This window comes from Bactrocera tryoni, chromosome 5 (genome assembly GCF_016617805.1).
Source record: "Bactrocera tryoni isolate S06 chromosome 5, CSIRO_BtryS06_freeze2, whole genome shotgun sequence".
Lineage (NCBI taxonomy): Eukaryota > Metazoa > Arthropoda > Insecta > Diptera > Tephritidae > Bactrocera > Bactrocera tryoni.
Genome location: NC_052503.1, coordinates 78,840,493 through 78,861,299, shown reverse-complemented (window position 1 = coordinate 78,861,299; position 20,807 = coordinate 78,840,493). Strand labels below are relative to the sequence as shown.

At 31.8% G+C, this 20,807-nt stretch overlaps 1 protein-coding gene and 1 long non-coding RNA gene across 4 annotated transcripts in view; one reads left to right on the top strand and one right to left on the bottom strand.

The window, feature by feature from the left end:
• Positions 1 to 20,807, top strand: part of LOC120779050 — a 118,484-nt gene that overhangs the window by 10,846 nt on the left and 86,831 nt on the right. The window contains exon 2 of the long non-coding RNA XR_005705599.1: positions 19,637 to 19,790. This is a non-coding gene — a long non-coding RNA (uncharacterized LOC120779050). The remainder of the gene's footprint in view (positions 1 to 19,636; positions 19,791 to 20,807) is intronic.
• LOC120779040 (cyclic AMP response element-binding protein A) overlaps positions 1 to 20,807 on the bottom strand; it is an 84,036-nt gene that overhangs the window by 4,200 nt on the left and 59,029 nt on the right. For all 3 annotated transcript variants that reach the window (XM_040111163.1, XM_040111165.1, XM_040111164.1), the window contains one exon: positions 4,363 to 4,576. In XM_040111163.1, coding sequence (XP_039967097.1) covers positions 4,363 to 4,576 — 214 coding nt within the window. The remainder of the gene's footprint in view (positions 1 to 4,362; positions 4,577 to 20,807) is intronic.

The following is a 20,807-nucleotide window of genomic DNA, read 5'->3' as shown; positions in this document are numbered from 1 at the left end:
ATTTATGTGTGGCTTACTTGTTAATCTATTTTAGAGATTTTATAAATTTTGTGCATACAACGCCTGTGGCTATGCTTCATTGTTGGCCGTTGGTGGTCAAAAACTACCTCAATACTTGCTTTATGTCTGGATGTGGATATTATATACTGATTTTATGCCATCTTGAATTCGTAAAGCTAATAATAATGCAATTTACAACCTCTATACAATATATACAAAAAATGAATAATAATTAAAAATACGAAAAGTCTTTTTCGACTACCCAATATTTTACGCCTTTTTGGAGATAATTTATAGACATCTACTTTAGTGTTATAGAAAAAACCCCGCAAGTACCTTAAGGCCTATATTTTTATAGAAATAAAATAATATTTTTTATATTCTTAATAATTTTATAGAAATTTCTTTAAGTTCTCGCTTCTAACGCCCCGCGATATAGCACTGACGTAAATATTTGCCTTGAAATTAAAGAAAAACAGCTTAATTAAATAACTGCTATAAGCCCATGAGTCGCCAAAACAAATTTAGTGTTGAAAGCGAAGAACTATTGTACCATGCATTTGTGTAAATAATTAACTAAAAAATATCAAAAAAATATGATAAATAATATTTATGTGTGAAGTGCTGTCACAACCAACTAAAATTGTGCTTCCGCACAGACAATGGTAACAGACATTGAAATATTGCTTATAAAAGTCCAACTGCCAAGTGCTTATTAAACATTTCTTCATTAAAACTAGCATTTACTTATTTATTCTTTAACCTCGCAAACACCTCAATGTAATTTTATGCGCTCAAATGTACATTAACGTCAACGAAATTTATTTTCAAAAAGAAAAGCAAATAGTTCGCATTATTGAAAAACTCTGAGCGCAAAATAATATTTCAGATACACAAAGAGATAGTGTGGCGGTATTAAAAACACTGTTATTTCCACACATGAGTGACAGCTATTACCTAAGTTATTATATTTTTAATGCAGCTGTTTATACAATTTTACACACAAACAAATAATGTCATATACATACACATATGTGTACATTAAAAAATTTACACAATTGTATATTTGTTTGCATTAAAATGCGCTTGGAGGACCACAAAATTTTAATATTTGCTTCAAAACCCATTTTCATATAACAAAAAAACATATTATTTAAACAAATGTCGCTTTGCTACTTCGTATTTATTATTTTCGTCAACGTACACTGAGAAAAAAAACTGCATTTATGTCAACAGTAGTCTGCTGTGCTTTAACAGTCTGTAAGTCAGTGAATCTGTCAAAAAATTTAACAGAGCGATGTCTGTTCTTCAAATAAAATTATATTTGGGGCATAATTTAATAGTGAAATTTAATAATAGGGTTAAGTTACAGAATTTTTTGGGTTGTAAATATTTTTCTGAGGGCAATCTCTTTTAGTGTTATTTTTTCTGATATTGGCAATATTTTTCTGTAGACCTAAGTTGCAATTTCAAAAAGAAATTGTGAAAAGGAAACGTATTGAAATCTCAGTTAGTGTGATTTTTGTGATATCGGAAATATTTTTCCACAATCCTATTCGTTGAAATTTCAAAAAACGCCTGAGGTTGACTTTTCTGATATAAGAAATGTTTTTCTATAATCCAGAGTGATGTGTTGATATTTTAAAAATAGCCTCGAATAAATTCTACTCTCATTGATTTGCTTTTCAAATACTAAATATTCGAAAGCTCCAGTATGCAATGAAAGCTCAGTACTTTTACTTCTCAAGTATTCGAGAGCTCCAGTATGCAATGAGAGCTCAATAAATGCTCAGTATTTTTACTTTTAAGTATCTGAAAGCTCCAGTATGCAATGAAAGCTCTATGAAAGCTCAGTAATTTTACATTACCGTTGTTTTTCTTTATGTTATCAAAAATATTTTGTATAATATAATTACTTTAAACGTCAATCATTATATTTCACTACATAATATACAGTTTGCTATCTAGCTTCTATCTGCCCTATGTATAAAACTCAAAAATGTATATGTATTTAATTTAAACAACTTTATTATCATTGGCAATCTTCATAGTCATTTGACATGACATAAAACTCATAAGTTCGAATTTTAGCAATTGCATAATAAACTAAATACATCACTGACATCTTGTCACAACCTTCATGTGGTGGTGATGGCAACATGTTGTGCAAAAGCTTTTGTGATTTCCGAGAAAAATACCTTACATACCTAGATAGGGCATGACAAAAGGGTGAGGCATTAATGTTTTCTTTCTTATAACAGTCTGGTATATGTAACCGGTACTGACCTGGTTTTTATCCGATTAATAGGCAGTAAAACTGGCAGCATACCTGCAAATTAAATTGATGCGACTACTCGGTAATCATCTAGCAAAGCCATTAGCTATTATGTAATTCTAGCGCCACTTTGGCACGTGCTGCAGCATAAAATATAATAATTTTTACAAATTTTTTTTTTAATATTTTCGTGCCGTACTATTTCCACACAACGGTGCCGCAATTAACCACATTCAAGCAAATTCGTTACCGATAATTTGCTGCTTTTTAGTTTCGCCACAAAAATATTAATTTTGCGCTTAACACAAATTGTTACAGTTTTGAGTTTTTTTTTTATTTTATTTTCAAGTGCTATTTTGTTGTTGTGCTTGTGCGCGTGTGTATCTGTTTTGTTTTTATCGAACGAAATGGAAAATTTAATTTATGTGCGGAAAATGGGAGAACTCATTTGTCACGATACTCGTGTAGTTGCATGTGTTTTCGTTACAATTACTAGGCAGTTAATGAGTAGTGCTGACTTGATTGAAATATTGCTTAGGTAATGGAGTTGTTGTCAGTTTTTTGTTGCTTTTTATTTTTAGTTATTGCCAATACTGTTGAGTTGACGACAATTTGCAAAAGAAAAATATTAAAAACTATATTTGTTTTTAGGTTAAAGTACGACAGACACGCATTACCACACACACATGCAAATGAATTCACAGTGACTCGTAAAGTAAACACGCTTCTACGGAAAATAATTATTTTGACTAAAACAAATTACATATTTTGTTTTTAAATGTATAATTAATTATTAATGAAGTTTTTTTTGGGCAAGGGTACTGCTCTTATGTAAAAATGTTATATAAAATACAAATTTTTAGCTCCAAAATTAAAAAAAAATAAAAAAAATTTTAATTTGAATTTTTTTCAAAGATTTCGAAATACATACATATATATATAATTTAAATTATCAAATTAAAAAAAAATTTGATTTAATTTCTGTTTTTTTAATTTCGAATTCATTAGTTCGGAAATTCATACCTATTAGAATTGATAACTTCTTGCAATTATGAACTTTTAAGTATTAAATCTCTAAAAACTGGAATTAGATATAATTTCTCAGAACGCCTAATTGTAGGCAATATTTTATTCTAAGTATAAAATCTAAAAACTAGTATTAGATATAGTTTCGCCTAAGTGTAGGCAATATTTTTTATAGTAATAATTCTAACTAATTTTGGGTTGCTAAAATCGAAAATGAAAGCAAAAATTTCCTAACACGTAGAACTTTTTGTGTTGTAATCAAGTGGTATCAAACCACCACCATTTATAACAATAGCTGTAAGTGATGAACAATTTTTGACTTTTTTTTAGGACACCTCAAATATTCCACAGGCCTTCTAGCACATCGTTCCCAATTTTTTTTTACATATTTTTTGAGTAATGTAATACTTCGAAAATTTCGGATTTGTTGACTAGTGTAATACTTTGAAAATTTCGAAAATTTGTTGACTAGTGTAATACTTTGAAAGTTTCGAATTTGTTGACTAGTGTAATACTTTGAAAAAATCGGCTAAAATCCAACAAAATTGCAACTAGTTTAATTTCCTTATATAATTAGCAACTTTTCGCTATAGTGAATTTACTAATTGACTAAATTAAGTAGTAGTTTGCACTTAGTAGTAACTTTCTCGGGAGATCAGAGTTCTATTTATATTAAAATATTTGAACAAAAAATCTGAGTAAAATTGAATTATTGCTTTTCTTGTACAACAGTTGACTACTTAGTAGTTCAGTTGCATTTAAATTGAGTTTCAATTGACCTTAACGCGCACTTCGTGCCTTTTTCCACATGTAAGAATTTGTTTTTTTTTTTTTAAGTAGACCAATAGGGACCGCAAATGACATTATATTTTTTTCCGTTCCTTTGAGATTTTTCTTCAAGTAAAGTTTGCCATTTCATCATGGAAGATACACGATCCAACAACGATTTCAAGTTATTTAAATTTACTACCGAAATTCGGACTCTTTAATTCAAATTCAAACTCTCACTCCGTGCCTTTTTCTACACACGACTACTTATTCAACACCAAACTAATACTCACCATCCATTTTCGTCTGCAGGCTATGTGGTGAATCTGGCAATGAATCGCCATCACTATTTAAACTATATGAGTGTTCCGACTTAATTGGCTGCAAATTGAATAGCGCATCTGACATGAGTTTATCATTTAGTATCATAACAGCCGGATCTTTCATATCACGTTCCATGAACCAATCGTGTAGATCCGAATCTGTGGAGATTTTTAGAGATTCCGTCTAAAAAGAAAAAGAGAAAAAAAGCGAAAATATTTTATTAGTGGGGAATTCCTTGGCAAACAAACTTAATTTTATTGTATTATAAAATAAAGCAACAAATCATTTGTAAATATTGAAAGAGTTCATATGATAGCTAACAGCAATCGCGTCAAAGCTATTAAATAATCCAAGATAAGTATTTTTTATAGGCAGTTAATGCCAAATAACTTATTGTATTTGCTTGCTGGCTATTGCGGGAAATTGAAAATTACTTTAAATTAAATATTTATCTATTACTTGTTGGCGCTTCTTGCACTTTGTAGATACCAGGTGCTGTGTAGTATTGATTTATTTTGTTTCCCTATTGGTATTGTGCTTTGCAATCCTGTTTTCTCTATTTTTTCATACTTAAGTAAAATGTTTGTAAATATCTACATACATACATTTGGTTTATATGTCTTTACGAAAAAATTATCTTATCAGCTTTTCATAGTTATTTGACATGCTTGGAAAATTACTTTAGCATATGACAGCCAGACACACACACACGCGCACATTGTTACAAACACTGTAAATATGATTGACACTTCTGTTACATTAACACGATTTGTGTTCAGTATTTTGTGCCGTTCTGTAACTACATACATGTGTGTGTATTATTTTTCTTACGTTTACACTCCCTCTTCTTCACTTCAGCCTTCAGCGAGAAAGTGATAATTTACCACTCTTACTCCTTATCTGCCTGCTGGTGTTGCTTCTGAGACCCTGCGCACTGATATAATATTTTAGGGCTCGTGCTATGTAGTTCGTCGCGGTCTCGCTGATAGCGCTTGCCTCGTAAGTATGCACGATATGCATACTTTGTAGATACGCAGTCTGCCATTAGCAGTATTTCAATCATAGCAAATACAAAGCAAATTTAATTTTACTAGGTGTTTTTTACAAATATTTTCTCTAATTTTTCATGTTTTTTCTTTTGTCATTGTTTCGTGTTTTGGTTTTCGTTTTTATTTTGCCGTTAATTACTTACTTAAATGTCTCTTGTGGGATGGTGCTAATGACGAAATATATGAAATGAGAGCAGTCGTGGATTTTTCGATATTCGATTTTTTTTTATTTAATATTCATTTCCTCCTTTTGATCTAAATCAAGTCTTTGTATTGAATTTTTTTTTTGTTTATCAAGACATCTTATTAAAATTCGACAAGGTCAAAAAATGTCCAAACATATCGAATTGGAAAAGTAGCCTAAGCACTGGCCAGACATGGTGCCTGCTTTGCTCAGAAAGAGCCAGCTTCCCGCGAAGTCATCTCGTGACTTTTAAATCACATCACATCACATCGCGACGGGAGAGTAGCCTAAGCACTAGCCAGGCACAGTGCCTGTTTTACTTCTATAGAGCCATCTGACAGTCAGCTTTCCGCAAAGTCTTCTCGTGACTTTCAATTTACATCACATCGCACTTTGCGCTGCAATGTGGTGTGAGAGTCTCCTGAGCACTGGCTAGGCACTGGTTTGCGTTACTTATATAGAGTTAGTTGGCAGCAGACAGTCACTGAGCATTCTGCCACCTTCCCATGAAGTCATCTCAAGACTTTCAAATCACATTACATCACGGCCTGAGAGTCACCTGAGCACTATCCAGACCCAGGTCAGCTATCAACTAGATACATGGTTCAGCTGGAACCACTGTAGTGAATAGCTTCCATACAAACTGACCGTTCAGCATCGAGATGAAGATCTTTTTATACCCTTTTATGCTATAAGAAATCCTTTTATGATATAAGAAATGCGTGTGTGCAGGTTATTACAGCTGCGTTGCAGCCGTAGTCTATAACTTTTTCTTGCTTTATAAAAAACCAGGTTCTCTTTAGGGCCTCTGGGCTTAAATCCTTAACATATACTCTACAATTTAATTTTTATGACTGACTATGCTACAGTATATGCCTCTAAATCTTTACTGGACTACTAATACATAAAGTCAATGCGTTGAACTTACTTGAGCGCACCGTTATTTTAACTATGTAACATTTTCTTCCAACCAAAGTCACACTTAACTGTAAATATTTGTATTATTTGAGCGGCTTGTATTATGCGCGCACCATTGACCTTGAAATGCTGCAAGTGCAGTTATATTATGTCTTACTTTTATAACCTCGCTGTTTACCTTACGCACATACATATGTATGTAAATACGTGTGCTCATAAATATATGTATGTAAACATACATACGCGACTTTCAATATTTATTTAACAGTTTCTCACCATTTTGATTGACAAGCACTCAAAATTCGAATTTAAATAAATAAATCAGAAAGTCTGAGAGATAAGAGAAATGCCGCAGGTACAGTTATATACTATATTACTATATGTATGAATAAAAAATCGTCCGTATATCGGCATTTGAAATCGCATGAATGAAACGCGCTGCTAGTCAGTATTATCTAATATACATACATATACACAGTAGTGTGTAAGGGAAAGAGGTTAATAAGGCAGGCGTCGATTTAATAATTTAATTATATTAAAATTCAAATACATGTATTATATATGTGTGTATAATCAACTACATCCGGCAAAAGGTCTGGCGTATTTCAAATCAATCTTTTTTGTTGCTTCTTTCTCATATTCGCCGGTAATAAGATCATTAGCTACAGCAATTGCTGAATAATCATATTAGATGTATAGTTAAATAAAACAAAATTAAAAAATATATGCAAAAACAATAAAAAAACACGTAAAATAGTTTTTTTTTTTAATATTTGTTATAATTTTGCTTTTAATCAGAAGGTAACCGTGTGCAAATTTACATTTATTATTGCATGTTGTTGTATTGTGTATATTTTAAATCACTTTTACTGATTGCCTTCTACATACACACATATATAAATGAATTTTAATTTTCTAGTGCCCTAGACATTGCGCTGATTTCATATTTTCATGCTGATAAGCGCTTACACTTTTTGTTTTTATTTTAGTTTAGTGACAACTTTTGTGGTTCTGCTATTATTTTAAGTTGTTCCACTGCCAAGCAAGACACCTGTTTGCAAAAGTTCACTCAATATGATGTGATTCTATTTTGGTGTTGCTCATATCAGTTCATTTCTTAATTGTATTGCGCTGTCGCAGTCAATCTTATCAATTATTTCATTTGTTGTGATAGTTTTGCGAGAAAAGTGGCTGTGCCTGTTAGTTTCCTCAAACAAATTTTAGATAAAAAGTGATTTTTTTGTTTAAAATTTGTCTGAAGGTTGCAATTAGTGGCGACACAGCTCTAGTTATATAGGAAATAATGCTTAAAATCTGTGTGAGATAGTTCACTACACTTTCTTTTGTAATTCTCCAAATTTGTTTTTGCAACATTTGTAGTCACATAGCTGTAAGTTACATTTTCCAATTTCCGAATATTTTTAGTTTTTGCGTAGTTATGTCCTCCAATTTTGGCATTTGTTTAAGTTTTGGATAGTTATGTAACAGATGGGTAACCGTTCGTTGAATTTTCGGGTCTTTATCATGTTCTTTGCCCCAAATTCTTGCCGATTCTTAAATGTTACTGGGTTTATTTTTTAACATCATAAACTTTACATAGTAACCTGTTATATATGAGATATGTCCTCTAATTTAGGAATTTTTTAAAGTTTTGGGTAGTTATGAAACTTATCGGTAATCGTTTGATTTTTTGGGTCTTTATTATATTTTTTGTCCCAAACACTTAGCGATCTCTAGCAGTTAGTGAAAATTCATTATATTTTATTTTCTAATTTCAGATAGATCGTTTGATCTATTCGTTTTAAAGAAATATTTCTTTACCAAACTCTCAACGCTCCTTAGAAGTTACCGAATCATTTGCTTAACATTACATTTTTAATCAAAATATAGGTCTCTAAATTCACCATCATACCAATTCGTAGTTTCTGCGCTCTTGCTGTTTGAGCTCTTCTCTTCCTAGAAAAATTAATTTCATATGAAAACTAACGATTTTAATACCTGAAGTTATAACTGATATCTTCTAAAAGTAGTACAACATCTATATATACAATTTGTATTCGGCTTCAGCAGTGTATTTAATTTATATCAGTTGCTTATTCGATTAGTCATATTTTTATACCAAAACTATCGAAATAACTCGCTTCTCATATATACATATGTATGTGTAGAACTTTTCTCTATTAAAAGAAATTGTAGATGAAACCTCTCTTTGTTTAATTTGTATTAAGCTGCATTAGTATATTTTATTTATACCAGTTGTTTGTTCGATTTAGCAACTCAACTCCATCTGGTATCGCAAAGGACCAAACTGGTCTATGCGCGGCTTATTGGCCTGCCAGATTAAACTAACCTAACCTAACCTATAAAGTAGTATAAATTCTTTAACAAGCTATCAAGCAGTTGTTTATTCGATCCACCAAAATTTGGAGAGTTTATACCAAAACTATCGAAATACTTTGTTTGTTACAATTAAATGCAATTCATAGAATTATCTTAGTAAAGGTGTTTATACATATGTACTTATATACCCTATATAAGTAGATTCAATAACCAAATACACCTCTTAGCTCAAGAGCAGGCATATCGCTTGTTCGATTTGCTATATAAAGTAAAGTAAAGATCGCGAGTAATTAATCTATTGAGTTATGATATTTACTCAAAAGTATGCTGATATTTTAGTGGGTTCCTGGTAAATAAATAATATCTTATCTTTAGTTAATTTCATTAGTTACTTCTAGATTCGACGTAAATTAAAACAAGTAAGTCATACAATTATCGTCTTCCAGCGTAAATTTAAGCTAAAATATGAATGAAAAGTGTTTGATTTGACAGAAGGTTGCTTGCTTAAATTAAATAATGTCGAATTTCCTAGAATTACTTATGTATGGTATATAAATTTTTTGAATTTGAAAAACGAATGCTTAAATTTTGGAATTATATATATACATATATTTTTCTGGTTATGTGCACCAAATACTTGAAAGATAATGTTTGTATATATAGTATAAACAACACCAATTTGCTTATGCGGTATGCAACTAAAAATGCACATAGCCTTCACTTGCATTTTCTGCAGCTTTTTCCAATCATTTATATCAATTTTTTTCTTTAGAAATTTATAAACACACACACATACATACATATATAAGCATTCATAACGTGCCATTTGCGCTTTGCACAGCGAAAGGTGTGTTCTGGTTTTGCCAAAAATGCCTTTCGCAAATGCATATACAGTAGTGACTACCGCCTGCACGCAGCCAGACAAATTAACAGCTACACAAACACGTTAACATACACACACACGCACACACACCAACGCAGCGTTTCAATTATGGTAAACAGTTTATTTACATTTCGAAAGTTGTTCTTTTGCGTTCCGTTCGCATTTTTTCACACTCAACCATGAACGATTGGTCATTGTTGCCGTTGTTGGTTGTGGGTGTGTTAGTGTTATGCGTCATACATACACACACGCACACAGTTTGCTATGCTTTGGCCTTTTTTTGCAAACGCGCTCCATACTAAATTGCCGCTTTGATTTCCTAATTTTTTTTTATTCCTCTTTTTTCTCGTGAAATTCCTTTCTCAACAAGTAGATAAACGCATCCTCTGACTCCACCGCCACCAACGCAATTTCTACTGAAGTTATGCGTTCTTAAGTATTTATGCAAATTTTGTTTTCGCACAATTGCTTCTTGCCGCTTGCCGCTCAATTTGGAATCGGTTTTTGGTACGCACCCAGGTGACTAATTGGCCATTGGCCCGCATGTGTTTCTTATAGCGGCATATGTGTGCGTGCGTGCGTGTGTTGCGGGGGAAATGTTGCGACGCAGCAAATATTGAGGTTACTGATTTTTAAATATGCATGGAATTTTCCTGCACAATAACCTAAATAACTATATAAAAACATAAACATATGTATATATTTATGTATGTATAATATATTGTTAATACTAAAAGCATTCACATACATGTACATATATGCCCGTATGTATAAAGTACATATATGTAGTATGTAGTATGTCAGTGAGTTTTATTTTCTGTTTCATGCAGGTGAGCGAGTTTATAATGTTGTTAATACATGCTCTTATTTAATTAAAAGTCTGTTAAAAACATTTTTTTTTTAGTATTTTCTTGTACATTGGTCTGTTAAGTTATGTAATGTTATGGTAAGTTAAGGTTAGTAAAGCAAAGTAAAATATAAGTAAAGTCAAGTTAAGTTTAGTTTAGTTAAGTTAAAGTTATGTAAAGTTAAGTTAAATTAAGTTTAGTAAAGTAAGATAAAAGTTAAGTTAAGTCAAGTTAAGTTAAAGTTATGTAAAGCTAAGTTAGGTTAACTTAAGTTAAGTCAAGTTACGTTAAGTAAAAGTTAGTAAAGTAAAAAAGTTGTGTTAACTTAAGTTTAGTTTAGTTAAGTCAAGTCAAGTCAAGTCAAGTCAAGTCAAGTCAACTCAAGTTAAGTTAAGTTTAGTTCATACTGTACAGCATTGTAAACAGCCAGTAGTTACTAGTATGAATACACGCCATAGCAGCTGTCTGAAAACTTGTGGATGTATGGTATATAATGTCAGCCAGTTCTTCAGCAGCAGACTCATTGCAAATTAAGTCTGGGAAAATTTGCCACCTTTACAGCAACAATTTTCCTTTTAGCTTCTCGACTTTATTTTGGCAGTTTGCCTTTGCCTAGCAAACACTGATCGCTCTTGCTCTTTTATATAATATATTTTTCCAGAGCATAAACACATTTAATTTAATTAATCTAAAATAATTTTAAATCTACTGCCCGCCTGTTGCCAAGCACGCTGCCGTTATTCACCTACTCGTGTTCTTAAATACAAACGTTGACTTGTCTCCTACATGCGCTGCATGCATTATATTAATATTTTAATATTTGCCGGTTTGCAGCTTGTTTAATACAAATAAATGCACACCGCTACTGTTGTTGTATATTTTTTCCATTTTTAAGTGCTGATAACTCTGATAACACACAAAGTTGCACTTGCGCCGATTTCATGCAATTCGGCATTAAAAGTCAGCCAGCAAGCGATAGCGTGTGCAAAGCAAGCAATTTAAATTATTTTTTTATTTTTCCTTTAATAAAATGTATCACACTGTGGTTGGAACACCATAATAGCTTTTTTTTTTGCTTTTTGGCTTGCAACCTAATTTGCTTTGAAGAAGCTTCTATCAAGCCTAGATGTAGGTGCGAATGCGAGCGTAAGCACTATCTGCACAAATTATGCGGCAACGAAGCGTAAATAAAATATGTAGTTAAAAATAAAATTATAAATAAAATGTGAGAAACACGAAGCATAGTTATAAACATATATACATATATGTATATACATACATTTATACAGTGCTTAAGCATTTGTTTGTATGTGCGTCTATACGTGCATATATAATTTGGTTAGCTAGCGGCGGCTGCGCAGCGGTTCAACGAACCCTTTTTTACGAAAATTGTTAAGAGTTAGCAATTTACACACGCATACACGCCCCTAGGCAACTGTATATATGTTTGTGTGTGTTTGTGCGTTTTGGCCATGTTACGAAAATGACAGCGAAGCGTACGCGGATAATCAGAATAACAAAATTTTCGAGGAATTATCAGCAAGAATGCTCACTAAGCTGTTAGTAAATGAATTTCATTGTCCACAAAAGAAAAATAAAAAGAAAAAAAGAAAGCAATAAAAAGCCATTAAAACACAGCTAAAAGCATAGCCAGATACATGCAATAAAAAGCGAAAAAGTGGAAAAAATGTAATCAACAAATTGAGAAAAATGAAAGGAAGTTCATAATGCATTTGTTCTTTCTGGAGTCAATGAAGCTCCATTTCAGTATTTTTTGGGATTTGTAGCAAATCTTAAAATTGCTTGACTCTTAACTTTCTCTTCTCCAACATAATCTCAGCGTACGCCTTGTTCAATAATTATTGTTCTGTAAATGGAATTGAGAGTGGCTTTCAGGTGTTGTTTGGTTTAGGCTCAAGTAAAATCAGTAGGTGATCATAGCTGGTTTTTGTCAGTAAAAATATGACTGCCAAGGCCTCTAATAGTACTCAGACACTTTTCGTGAAGATTTGATGAACTTAACAGTAGTGGACAGAGATTTTTATTTTTTTTGCTCTAAAGCGATGATCCGACGATCCTACAGCTGGCCGCCTTAATAGTAGTTGACAGAGATTTGAACTTTTTTGCTCCCCAAGGATTATCTGATGATCATACAGCTGATCGCCTTAAAAATAGCGCACAGATCGCTTTAAAAATAGTTGTCAGAGATTAAATTTTTTTCCACACAATTTTTAAAACCCAAATGAAGATCTGGTGATCAGCTGATCGCTTTAACAGTAGTGGGCAGAGATTTTGATTTTTTTTGCTCCCAAGTGGTGATCTGATGATCTTACAGCTGTTCATTTTAAAAATAGTGAACAAATTGATTAAAAATAGTTGTCAGATATACCATTTTTTGAGCCTATGTAAAGATCTGATGATCAGTTCAAGGAACAGCTGATCACTCTATAAGTAGTTGGCAAGCATTGGAATTTTTTTGCGCACAAGTGTGGTTGATTAATAACTTAGAACTCTTCTTCAGCAAGCCACACTTTTTATCGATGAATATGGAATATTCTTAATAATTAAAATGTTGTTAAATATTATTACATAGGTATCATATATATGAATATCATCAATCATTATACTATAAGCTGAAGATCGAAGAAGCTGAAGGCTTTAACCAAAAAACTAAGCAATGGTTTTAAGTTAGATGTTGTAAGGTGAATCCATTCAAAATAATAAGAGTGTTTCTACAGAATGCAAGGTGACTCTCTCATTCTTGCATAATCCTATATAATCAAAATCCTAAAAAAGCTGGTGTACAGTTATTGAAAACTCTTTTAGCTCAACTTTCAAATTTCTTAAAAGCCTGATATATTATTTCTTCGCCATACACCTGGCAAATGGTAAATGCGTGACTCACGCAACTCAAGCGCTGAGTTCTGGCAGCAGAATGGAGCGCCACAATAAGATCACTTCATCAAAGGAATTTATTGAAATTTTTATTTGTTTGTATATTTAGATATTACCGAAATTAAAACGAGAAATTTTTCTGCATACATTTAATGCACACATACACAGCAGATTAGATCATTTTCGAAATGAAATAATTTTGACTCTATGTATGAGTTCAAACCAGCTTTCATTATATACCATATCACATATTGGTAGCATTAAGTATGCATAATGTGGCGATTAGTTAATTCGACAGACTAAATAATTTGTTGTTTTCGAGTATTTTAAAATCTTTTTTTTTGGCGTATAGCTTTCAACGTCTTCGTTTTCTCCTTATTATATTTGCATATAGTTAGGTATTTCCTAAGTGAATGGCTAAAAAGGTTGACCAACAAAAGTTGAAAGGTAAACTGGCTTGCAGGTAGCCGGCTTACCGGCCATGATATGCCACTGAAGTGTGACTGGCTGCTGCCGTCTTATGGCCTTTTCACGTTTTTTTCTCATTGTTGTTGTTTGTGTTTTTTCGATTTTTCTCCAGCACATTGCTGCAGGTGCCGCACTTTCGGCGCTCGCTGCGCCACCTGAGCCGTTTGCTTAATACAACTCGCTTACTAAATGATCTTCAATATTCTATGTACAAGGCGAAGATCGCCAACCAAAACTTGTATATATTTGTACAGCTTAGCATCTCTATGCTTGCATGTTGGCATGTGTGTATGTGTACTCTTGCACGCTGCTTGCTTCCTCTTTGATCACATGAGGGATCGTGATTTCAAGTTTGTTGTTAAACACAACTGACCGTTCATTTGTTTGTACATTTATCTCACTGTCCGTCCGACACAACCATCGAAGCATTCCTACATTTCCCGGGCGCAACGCAACTGCGAATGCCGCTCTCGGTGCTGGTGGTGGTCGACGCGACGATTTATGGTAAAAGCCGCTGCTCATATTTATCTCACAACCATAAAGAGCATATGAGCTGAATGTTTGTTTTTGTTGTCGCGCTGCTCGTGCCGCCGCATTACGGTGTGTGTAACAGGTGAATAACCTTTTTGCCATTTTCGTGTTTATTATTTATTTGTATTTACGTTAATGATGAGCGCATCCCAAATACAACAATAGCAATAAAAAAACACTAGTCGCTATACTTGGTATATGAAAACGCAATCGGTTCGGGTCCGATCAGGTTCCCCTAATCGATCGGCTTACTAGAAAATTTGTTGTGCTCATCTGCAGGTATTGTGCGGTGTGGTGTATTTATAGTGTTTACGCTGTCATTAATGACATTTCATTACATAGCGATTTATAGTTACTTATATGTAGGTTCATTTTGTTTAGTGATTTGTTAAATTTCGAAATTAATCGCCTGATTGTTGGGGAAGGACTAAAAGTGTCTATATTGAAAGCTTAGGAGATTAGTTCGGTTTCGGTTTTTGAAAGAAATCGCAATCTAAAAACCTTAAATCAGGGTATATTAAGTTTGCCCCGCAGCACGTAATACAGAAAGAAACGTTGTTTTAGAGATATCCAGCTGAAATTGTGTACACGAGCTTTTCGCTTCGAGAAACTACTTATTTGAGAAAAGATCCGATATCGGAACGGTATAAGATATAACTGCCACACAAACTGATCGTTCAAAATCGAATTCTTGTATGGAAAACTTTTTTATTTGTCCAAATATCTTCAGAAAATTTGACAGAGATTAATGTCAAAAACAATGCTATAATACCTGAACAATTATTTAAATCGGATCACTATAGCTTATAGCTGCCATACAAACTGACCGACCCAAATAGTGTTCTAGTATGGAAAATCTTTTCAATTAGCGAGATATCTACACAAAACTCGGCACAGATTATTTTTGTAGGCAAGCAATACAATTTCTGAATAAATTTTCGAAAACGGATTATCATATCTTATAGTTGCCATACAAACTGATCGGTCAAAATCGAGTTGTTGTATGGAAAACTTTTTCATTTGATAAGACATTTATCCAAAATTTCGCACAGCAGTTTGTACAAAACAAAGCTATAATCTTCGCACAAATTATAGAGATCGGATCACTATAACATATAGCTACCATACAAACTGTTCGATCAAAATCAAATTCTTAAATGGAAAACTTTTTTATTTGGCAATTTAACTTCAATATAAATGCAATATAACCAATATTAGTTCAGCTTCCGTACCATTACTATTACCTATTATGTAGCGGCAGCATTTACACCAATTTTATTGTACAATATAAAAAAGTGTTACAAAAACCACAGCCAACTTCCTCATACCTAAATAATATTTCCATAATTATTTTTACCAACGCTTCACTGCACAATTTTATAACTATAACAGCATAAGTATTACGAGCGCTCACCCTAACGTCTCACCTAACCTCACCTTTGCCTGCGCCATAGCCTGCAAAGCACCCAACATTTCACAATACCTACAACAATACAATCTCATTCCTCCACTCAAGCACAGCTTGCCTCAACCATTTCTCATAGCCACTTTTGTCGCTCCTTTTTCAGATGACTTTCTTGGCTTTTCCCACCGTTAAGCTGTGTGCTTGTCTTTTCTACTTCTTTTGACACAAATAATTTTTGACGCTTTCTGCTTGAATGCTTAGTTGCTTGGCAGGTTGCTGGAATGTGCTTAACTTATTTACATAAAATTGTATGCATATTTGCATAAGTATGCGTGTTTGTGTCTCAATATTGTGTGTGTGTGTGTGCGTGTTTAGTACCGTTGCTACATACATGTAGATACACAAATAACTAACTTACCGGTATTCAAATTGACGTAATTATTAGGGTTTAAATATTTGAATATGTGTAGAATATTACGCTAGTCGCTTAAGCCATATTATTGGTCGAGTAAAAGTATTGGAAGTAGAAGGTAGAAAAATGGTAAGAAAATAGTATTTTTCTGGCTTGATCAAGTTTTTTTAGTAAGTTATTTATTTTGCTAACAAATTTGGCTATCAATTTTCTAAACTTTTATGCCCTGACCTTTGACTCTTACTAACCTTTGCTGTAGAACGACACCGACTCAGAATATTGTCCTTCTCAATATTTCATTTCAGTACTGTCAGGTGTTTCTCTCAGCACTGATGGTTTCTCATTTGCTGTTATTAGGTTATTTCAACAGCCTATAAAACACAGCTTAACTTAAACAAATCGTTTTTCATGCTAAATCACACTGATTTGATTCGGGCTATGACCCTAATATTAAACGACAAAATAAGGATGTCGCAACATAGGCCAACTAACACTAAACAAATGTAAAAGTTATGTAAATTATTTGCCGAAAAATGACAAAAGTTTTATTTGTATTTATCCATAATGTGGGACACATGCAGCTTTGGTAGAAAGTATTAACAATTAAATCAAGTTTTTTGTACAAAGTTTTAAAATATATAAACAGGAGTATGTCAAAGCTTTATGACGGCAGCTAGTAATTATTATAATACATATTTACATAAATATTTATACCGAAACTAGTTTTCGTGCATAAATTGTACGCGCTGTGACGTCAATGCATAAAGTGCGGCTTCTCGAAAAGGCCTAAAACCATTTACATAAACTGGTGATGCATAAAAACACGTTTCGTGGTCGGGTATTTTCACAATTATTGGGGTAGCAACAGCGTGAACTGCATTATTTCTAAATACAACAATAAATGTGTTGTGACATTATAGCAACCCTGTAAACCATGTATTTTAGATAAGAAATAGTTAATCACATACATGCCTTATTTGCAATTAGTGGGTTATAATTTTGAATAATAATGCATAGAATTTATTATCGTTTAATCTTCAAGCGCTGATTTTTAGATGGAGAGCACATGTAAGTTTAGAATAACACAATATATAGTTTATAATTGTATATACACAAAATATCGGTAGCGGGGCAACAAAGTAGTTACGAAAAATTATATTTTACAGCTACAGGTATTTGTTTGTTAAGCCGAACTAGACGGGAAGTTTTACGAACTCGATTCTACCCACACCATCTATAACATTGGTTTTTGATGGAGCTGTGCAGCCAAAAATTTAGTTATGTTCATCCATGCACTGTTGCTGAGTTAATTCACGAAGAAAGTTGGAAAAACTAAACGCACGAAAAAGTTCGCGATTTAATTCCATTTTTTTGGCCGAGATGAATATTTTAAGTTACTGTATTTTCATTGTTTACAGTAACTTAAAATATTCGCTCGTATGTCTAAACGTTATGAATATCTAGATATAAAATCAAAAATCTCAAAGTTTACGATAAAATTGTGAGTTGCCAGATTGCAACACTGCCAAATCCCAAAATACTAAAGCCTAACCTATGTTTGCAGGTTTTTAGCAAGTTGGTACATAGAGAACCTGCTAACCAATATTTTTATTTTATTTTCTCAATAAAAGCTATGTAAATCTGAGCAAATTTCAAATTAAAATATCTGTCCTGAATTTCAATTAAACTAAGCATTACTGATTAGCTACTGGAACTAGCCTAAAAGTGGTGTATTTTTGAACGAAATCTGTCAAACGACTTATTAGTTTCAGGTATGGAGAAAAAGCAGTTGGTGGACTAGTCTAGCAAGTAGTTAACATTAGTTTGATTTATATATGTATGTATATATGAATACTTTGACTTCTTTTTAGGGTTGCTTATTACATTTTTAGCATCTTTAAGGCGCAAAATATAAATTGCATGAATTTTACCACTATAAGCTATATGATTTTTTAAAATAAATTTTTTGAATTTTAAAAGTGCATATGAATTTCAAACAAAAAATTGAATATTAATATCTAAAATATTTCTTCTTAAAAGTCGGACACCTTATATTTTTTTAGCATCTCTTAGGCGCAAAATAAAATCTACAAGAACTTGCAACAATTACTATATTATTTCATATTTCAAATGTCCTGAGGTGTCTCAAACAAGAAATTAAATATTAATATCTAAAATATTTCTTCTTAAAAGTCAGACATCTTATATTTTGTTAGCATATTTTAGGCGCAAAATAAAAACTACTAGAATTTTCTTTATTTATTTAAACAAGAAGTTCAATGTTAATAACTAAAATATTTTTCCATAACAATTGGAATTCTTATAATTGTTAGCATCTTTTAGGCGAACAATATAAACTACAGGAAAGTTACAGCCATTACTATTTTAAATGTCCTCAGGTTTTTTAAAAAAAGAAATTAGCTATTAATTTTCAAAATACTTCTCCATAACAGTTGGAGTTTTTATATTTGTTAGCATCTTTAAGGCGCAATATATGAACTACAAGAAATTTGCAACAATTAGCTATATTATTTCATAAATACTTAAAATTTTCGGCATTTACCTATATTGCCTACATATGTATATTGTCATATTTTAAGTGTTCTCATGAATCTCAAACCAAAAGTTGAAGATTTATATCAAAAATATTACTTCATAAAAGCTTGATAATAACAATTTTATAATGAAAATTTTCATCATTTCTTCATCAGTCTTAAACATATTGCTAAAAACTACAAAAAATATATATTCAGAAACCATTTCTTCATTAAAGTTTGGTCGAAAGAATATTTATTTTAAAAACTTGCTTCTTTTAGGCGCAAAATTCAAAATTATGTAGAAATTTAAAAAATACGTCTAAAATATGATATAGTATGACGATAAAAAATATATTCGAAAAATATTTCTTCAGTAAAGTTTTGTAAAATCAATATTTATTCTAAAAATTTGCATCTTTTAGGCGCAAAATTCAAAATTATGTAGAAATTTAAAAGACTATGCTTAAAATATGACGAATTCGAAAACCATTTTATGGTTAAATTTTGGTAAAATTAATATTTATTATGAAGATTGCATCTTTTAGGCGCAACATACAAAAATTTGTACAAATGAAAAAAATGTGCTCACCAGTGTTAAAAATATAAAGATAAAAGTAAAAAAATTATATTCGGAAACCATATATTCCTTAAAGATTACTAAAATGAATATTTATTAAAAATATTACTCTATTAACACTTATCATGAGTCATTGCCACACTTTTACCACGTTTCTCAGAAATTCATTTAACATTTTGTTTGCTTATTTTTTCAGCCTCCAAAATGCAATAAAATCTCATAATGCTTGCATAAGCGATTTTCAACTATCGATGAATAACAATTATTCAGCATATCAGTAGCATATATGTAGATCGCTTAACAACAACAAACAAATGCTGAATAGAGAAGGTGAATTGCTGGATTTTTTGGTAAGTAACCCAAATATGTCACTCTCAAGTCGAAATCTTTTCAAATATAACACAACAGTAAGCGTATAAAAAGTGAAAAAAGATGGAAGTAAAATAAAATGAAAACGGAAAACACAAGAAAATAAAATAAATATGCTTCAATTATAAGCATAGCGAAATACAATTAAAAATTGAAATCGCAAAAGTAAGTGGTTATTTATTATACAACTGCAGTTAAACATTAAGCGTAATGTAGTTTAAAAAATGCTGCGGGCCTCTGTTATTATTATATACTGGTATTATATACGCAAAAAATGGTTTCAAAGCGCCGACTATTGATTGTAAATGCGTGATTTTGTGTTGTTGTTTGTTTTTTTTTTTTGTTGTTATTATTTTATTGTAATTTTTTTTTATTTTGTGTAAAAAAGTAATTATTTACACAACCAAATTATGTTTGTTATGTGCCGCTTATTTAATTCAATAATAGACAGCGCCAAAAAAATTAATATAATAGTTCCAAATTACAATGAAAATGAAATTTTGAAGTCACAAAGCTGTTAAAAGCGCCACTTCTTTTTTTTAGAAAAGTTAAAGCCTTTTAATGATGGAAATTAAAATAAATTATAACGCTAATAACTAAATTTAAATTAAATGCTTGTAGTAAAAGTAGTTTTTAACCGTATATATTTACAATAAATATGTGTAATTTTGTACTGTGACTAGAGTTAGGGTGATAATAAGCAAAAGATAGAAAACTACAAGGCGGAAGAACTTCCCGTTACAAATAATTGCGGAAACTTTCATAGAGGTGTCTAAGCACATAGTTTTCAGAGTACCAAGTGAAAAGAAAATTTCGGGTTTTTGACCGACCCTAATGTATGCATACATATGTATGTATATAGAATTATATTAATACTTGGAACGGCTTTCTTAGAGGTGTTTAAAAACCTATTTTTTAGAGTATCAAGCGGATTTGTGTTGGTTTTTTGACCCGCCCTAGTAATCAAGTTTTTGTATGGAAAACTTTTTTATTTGACA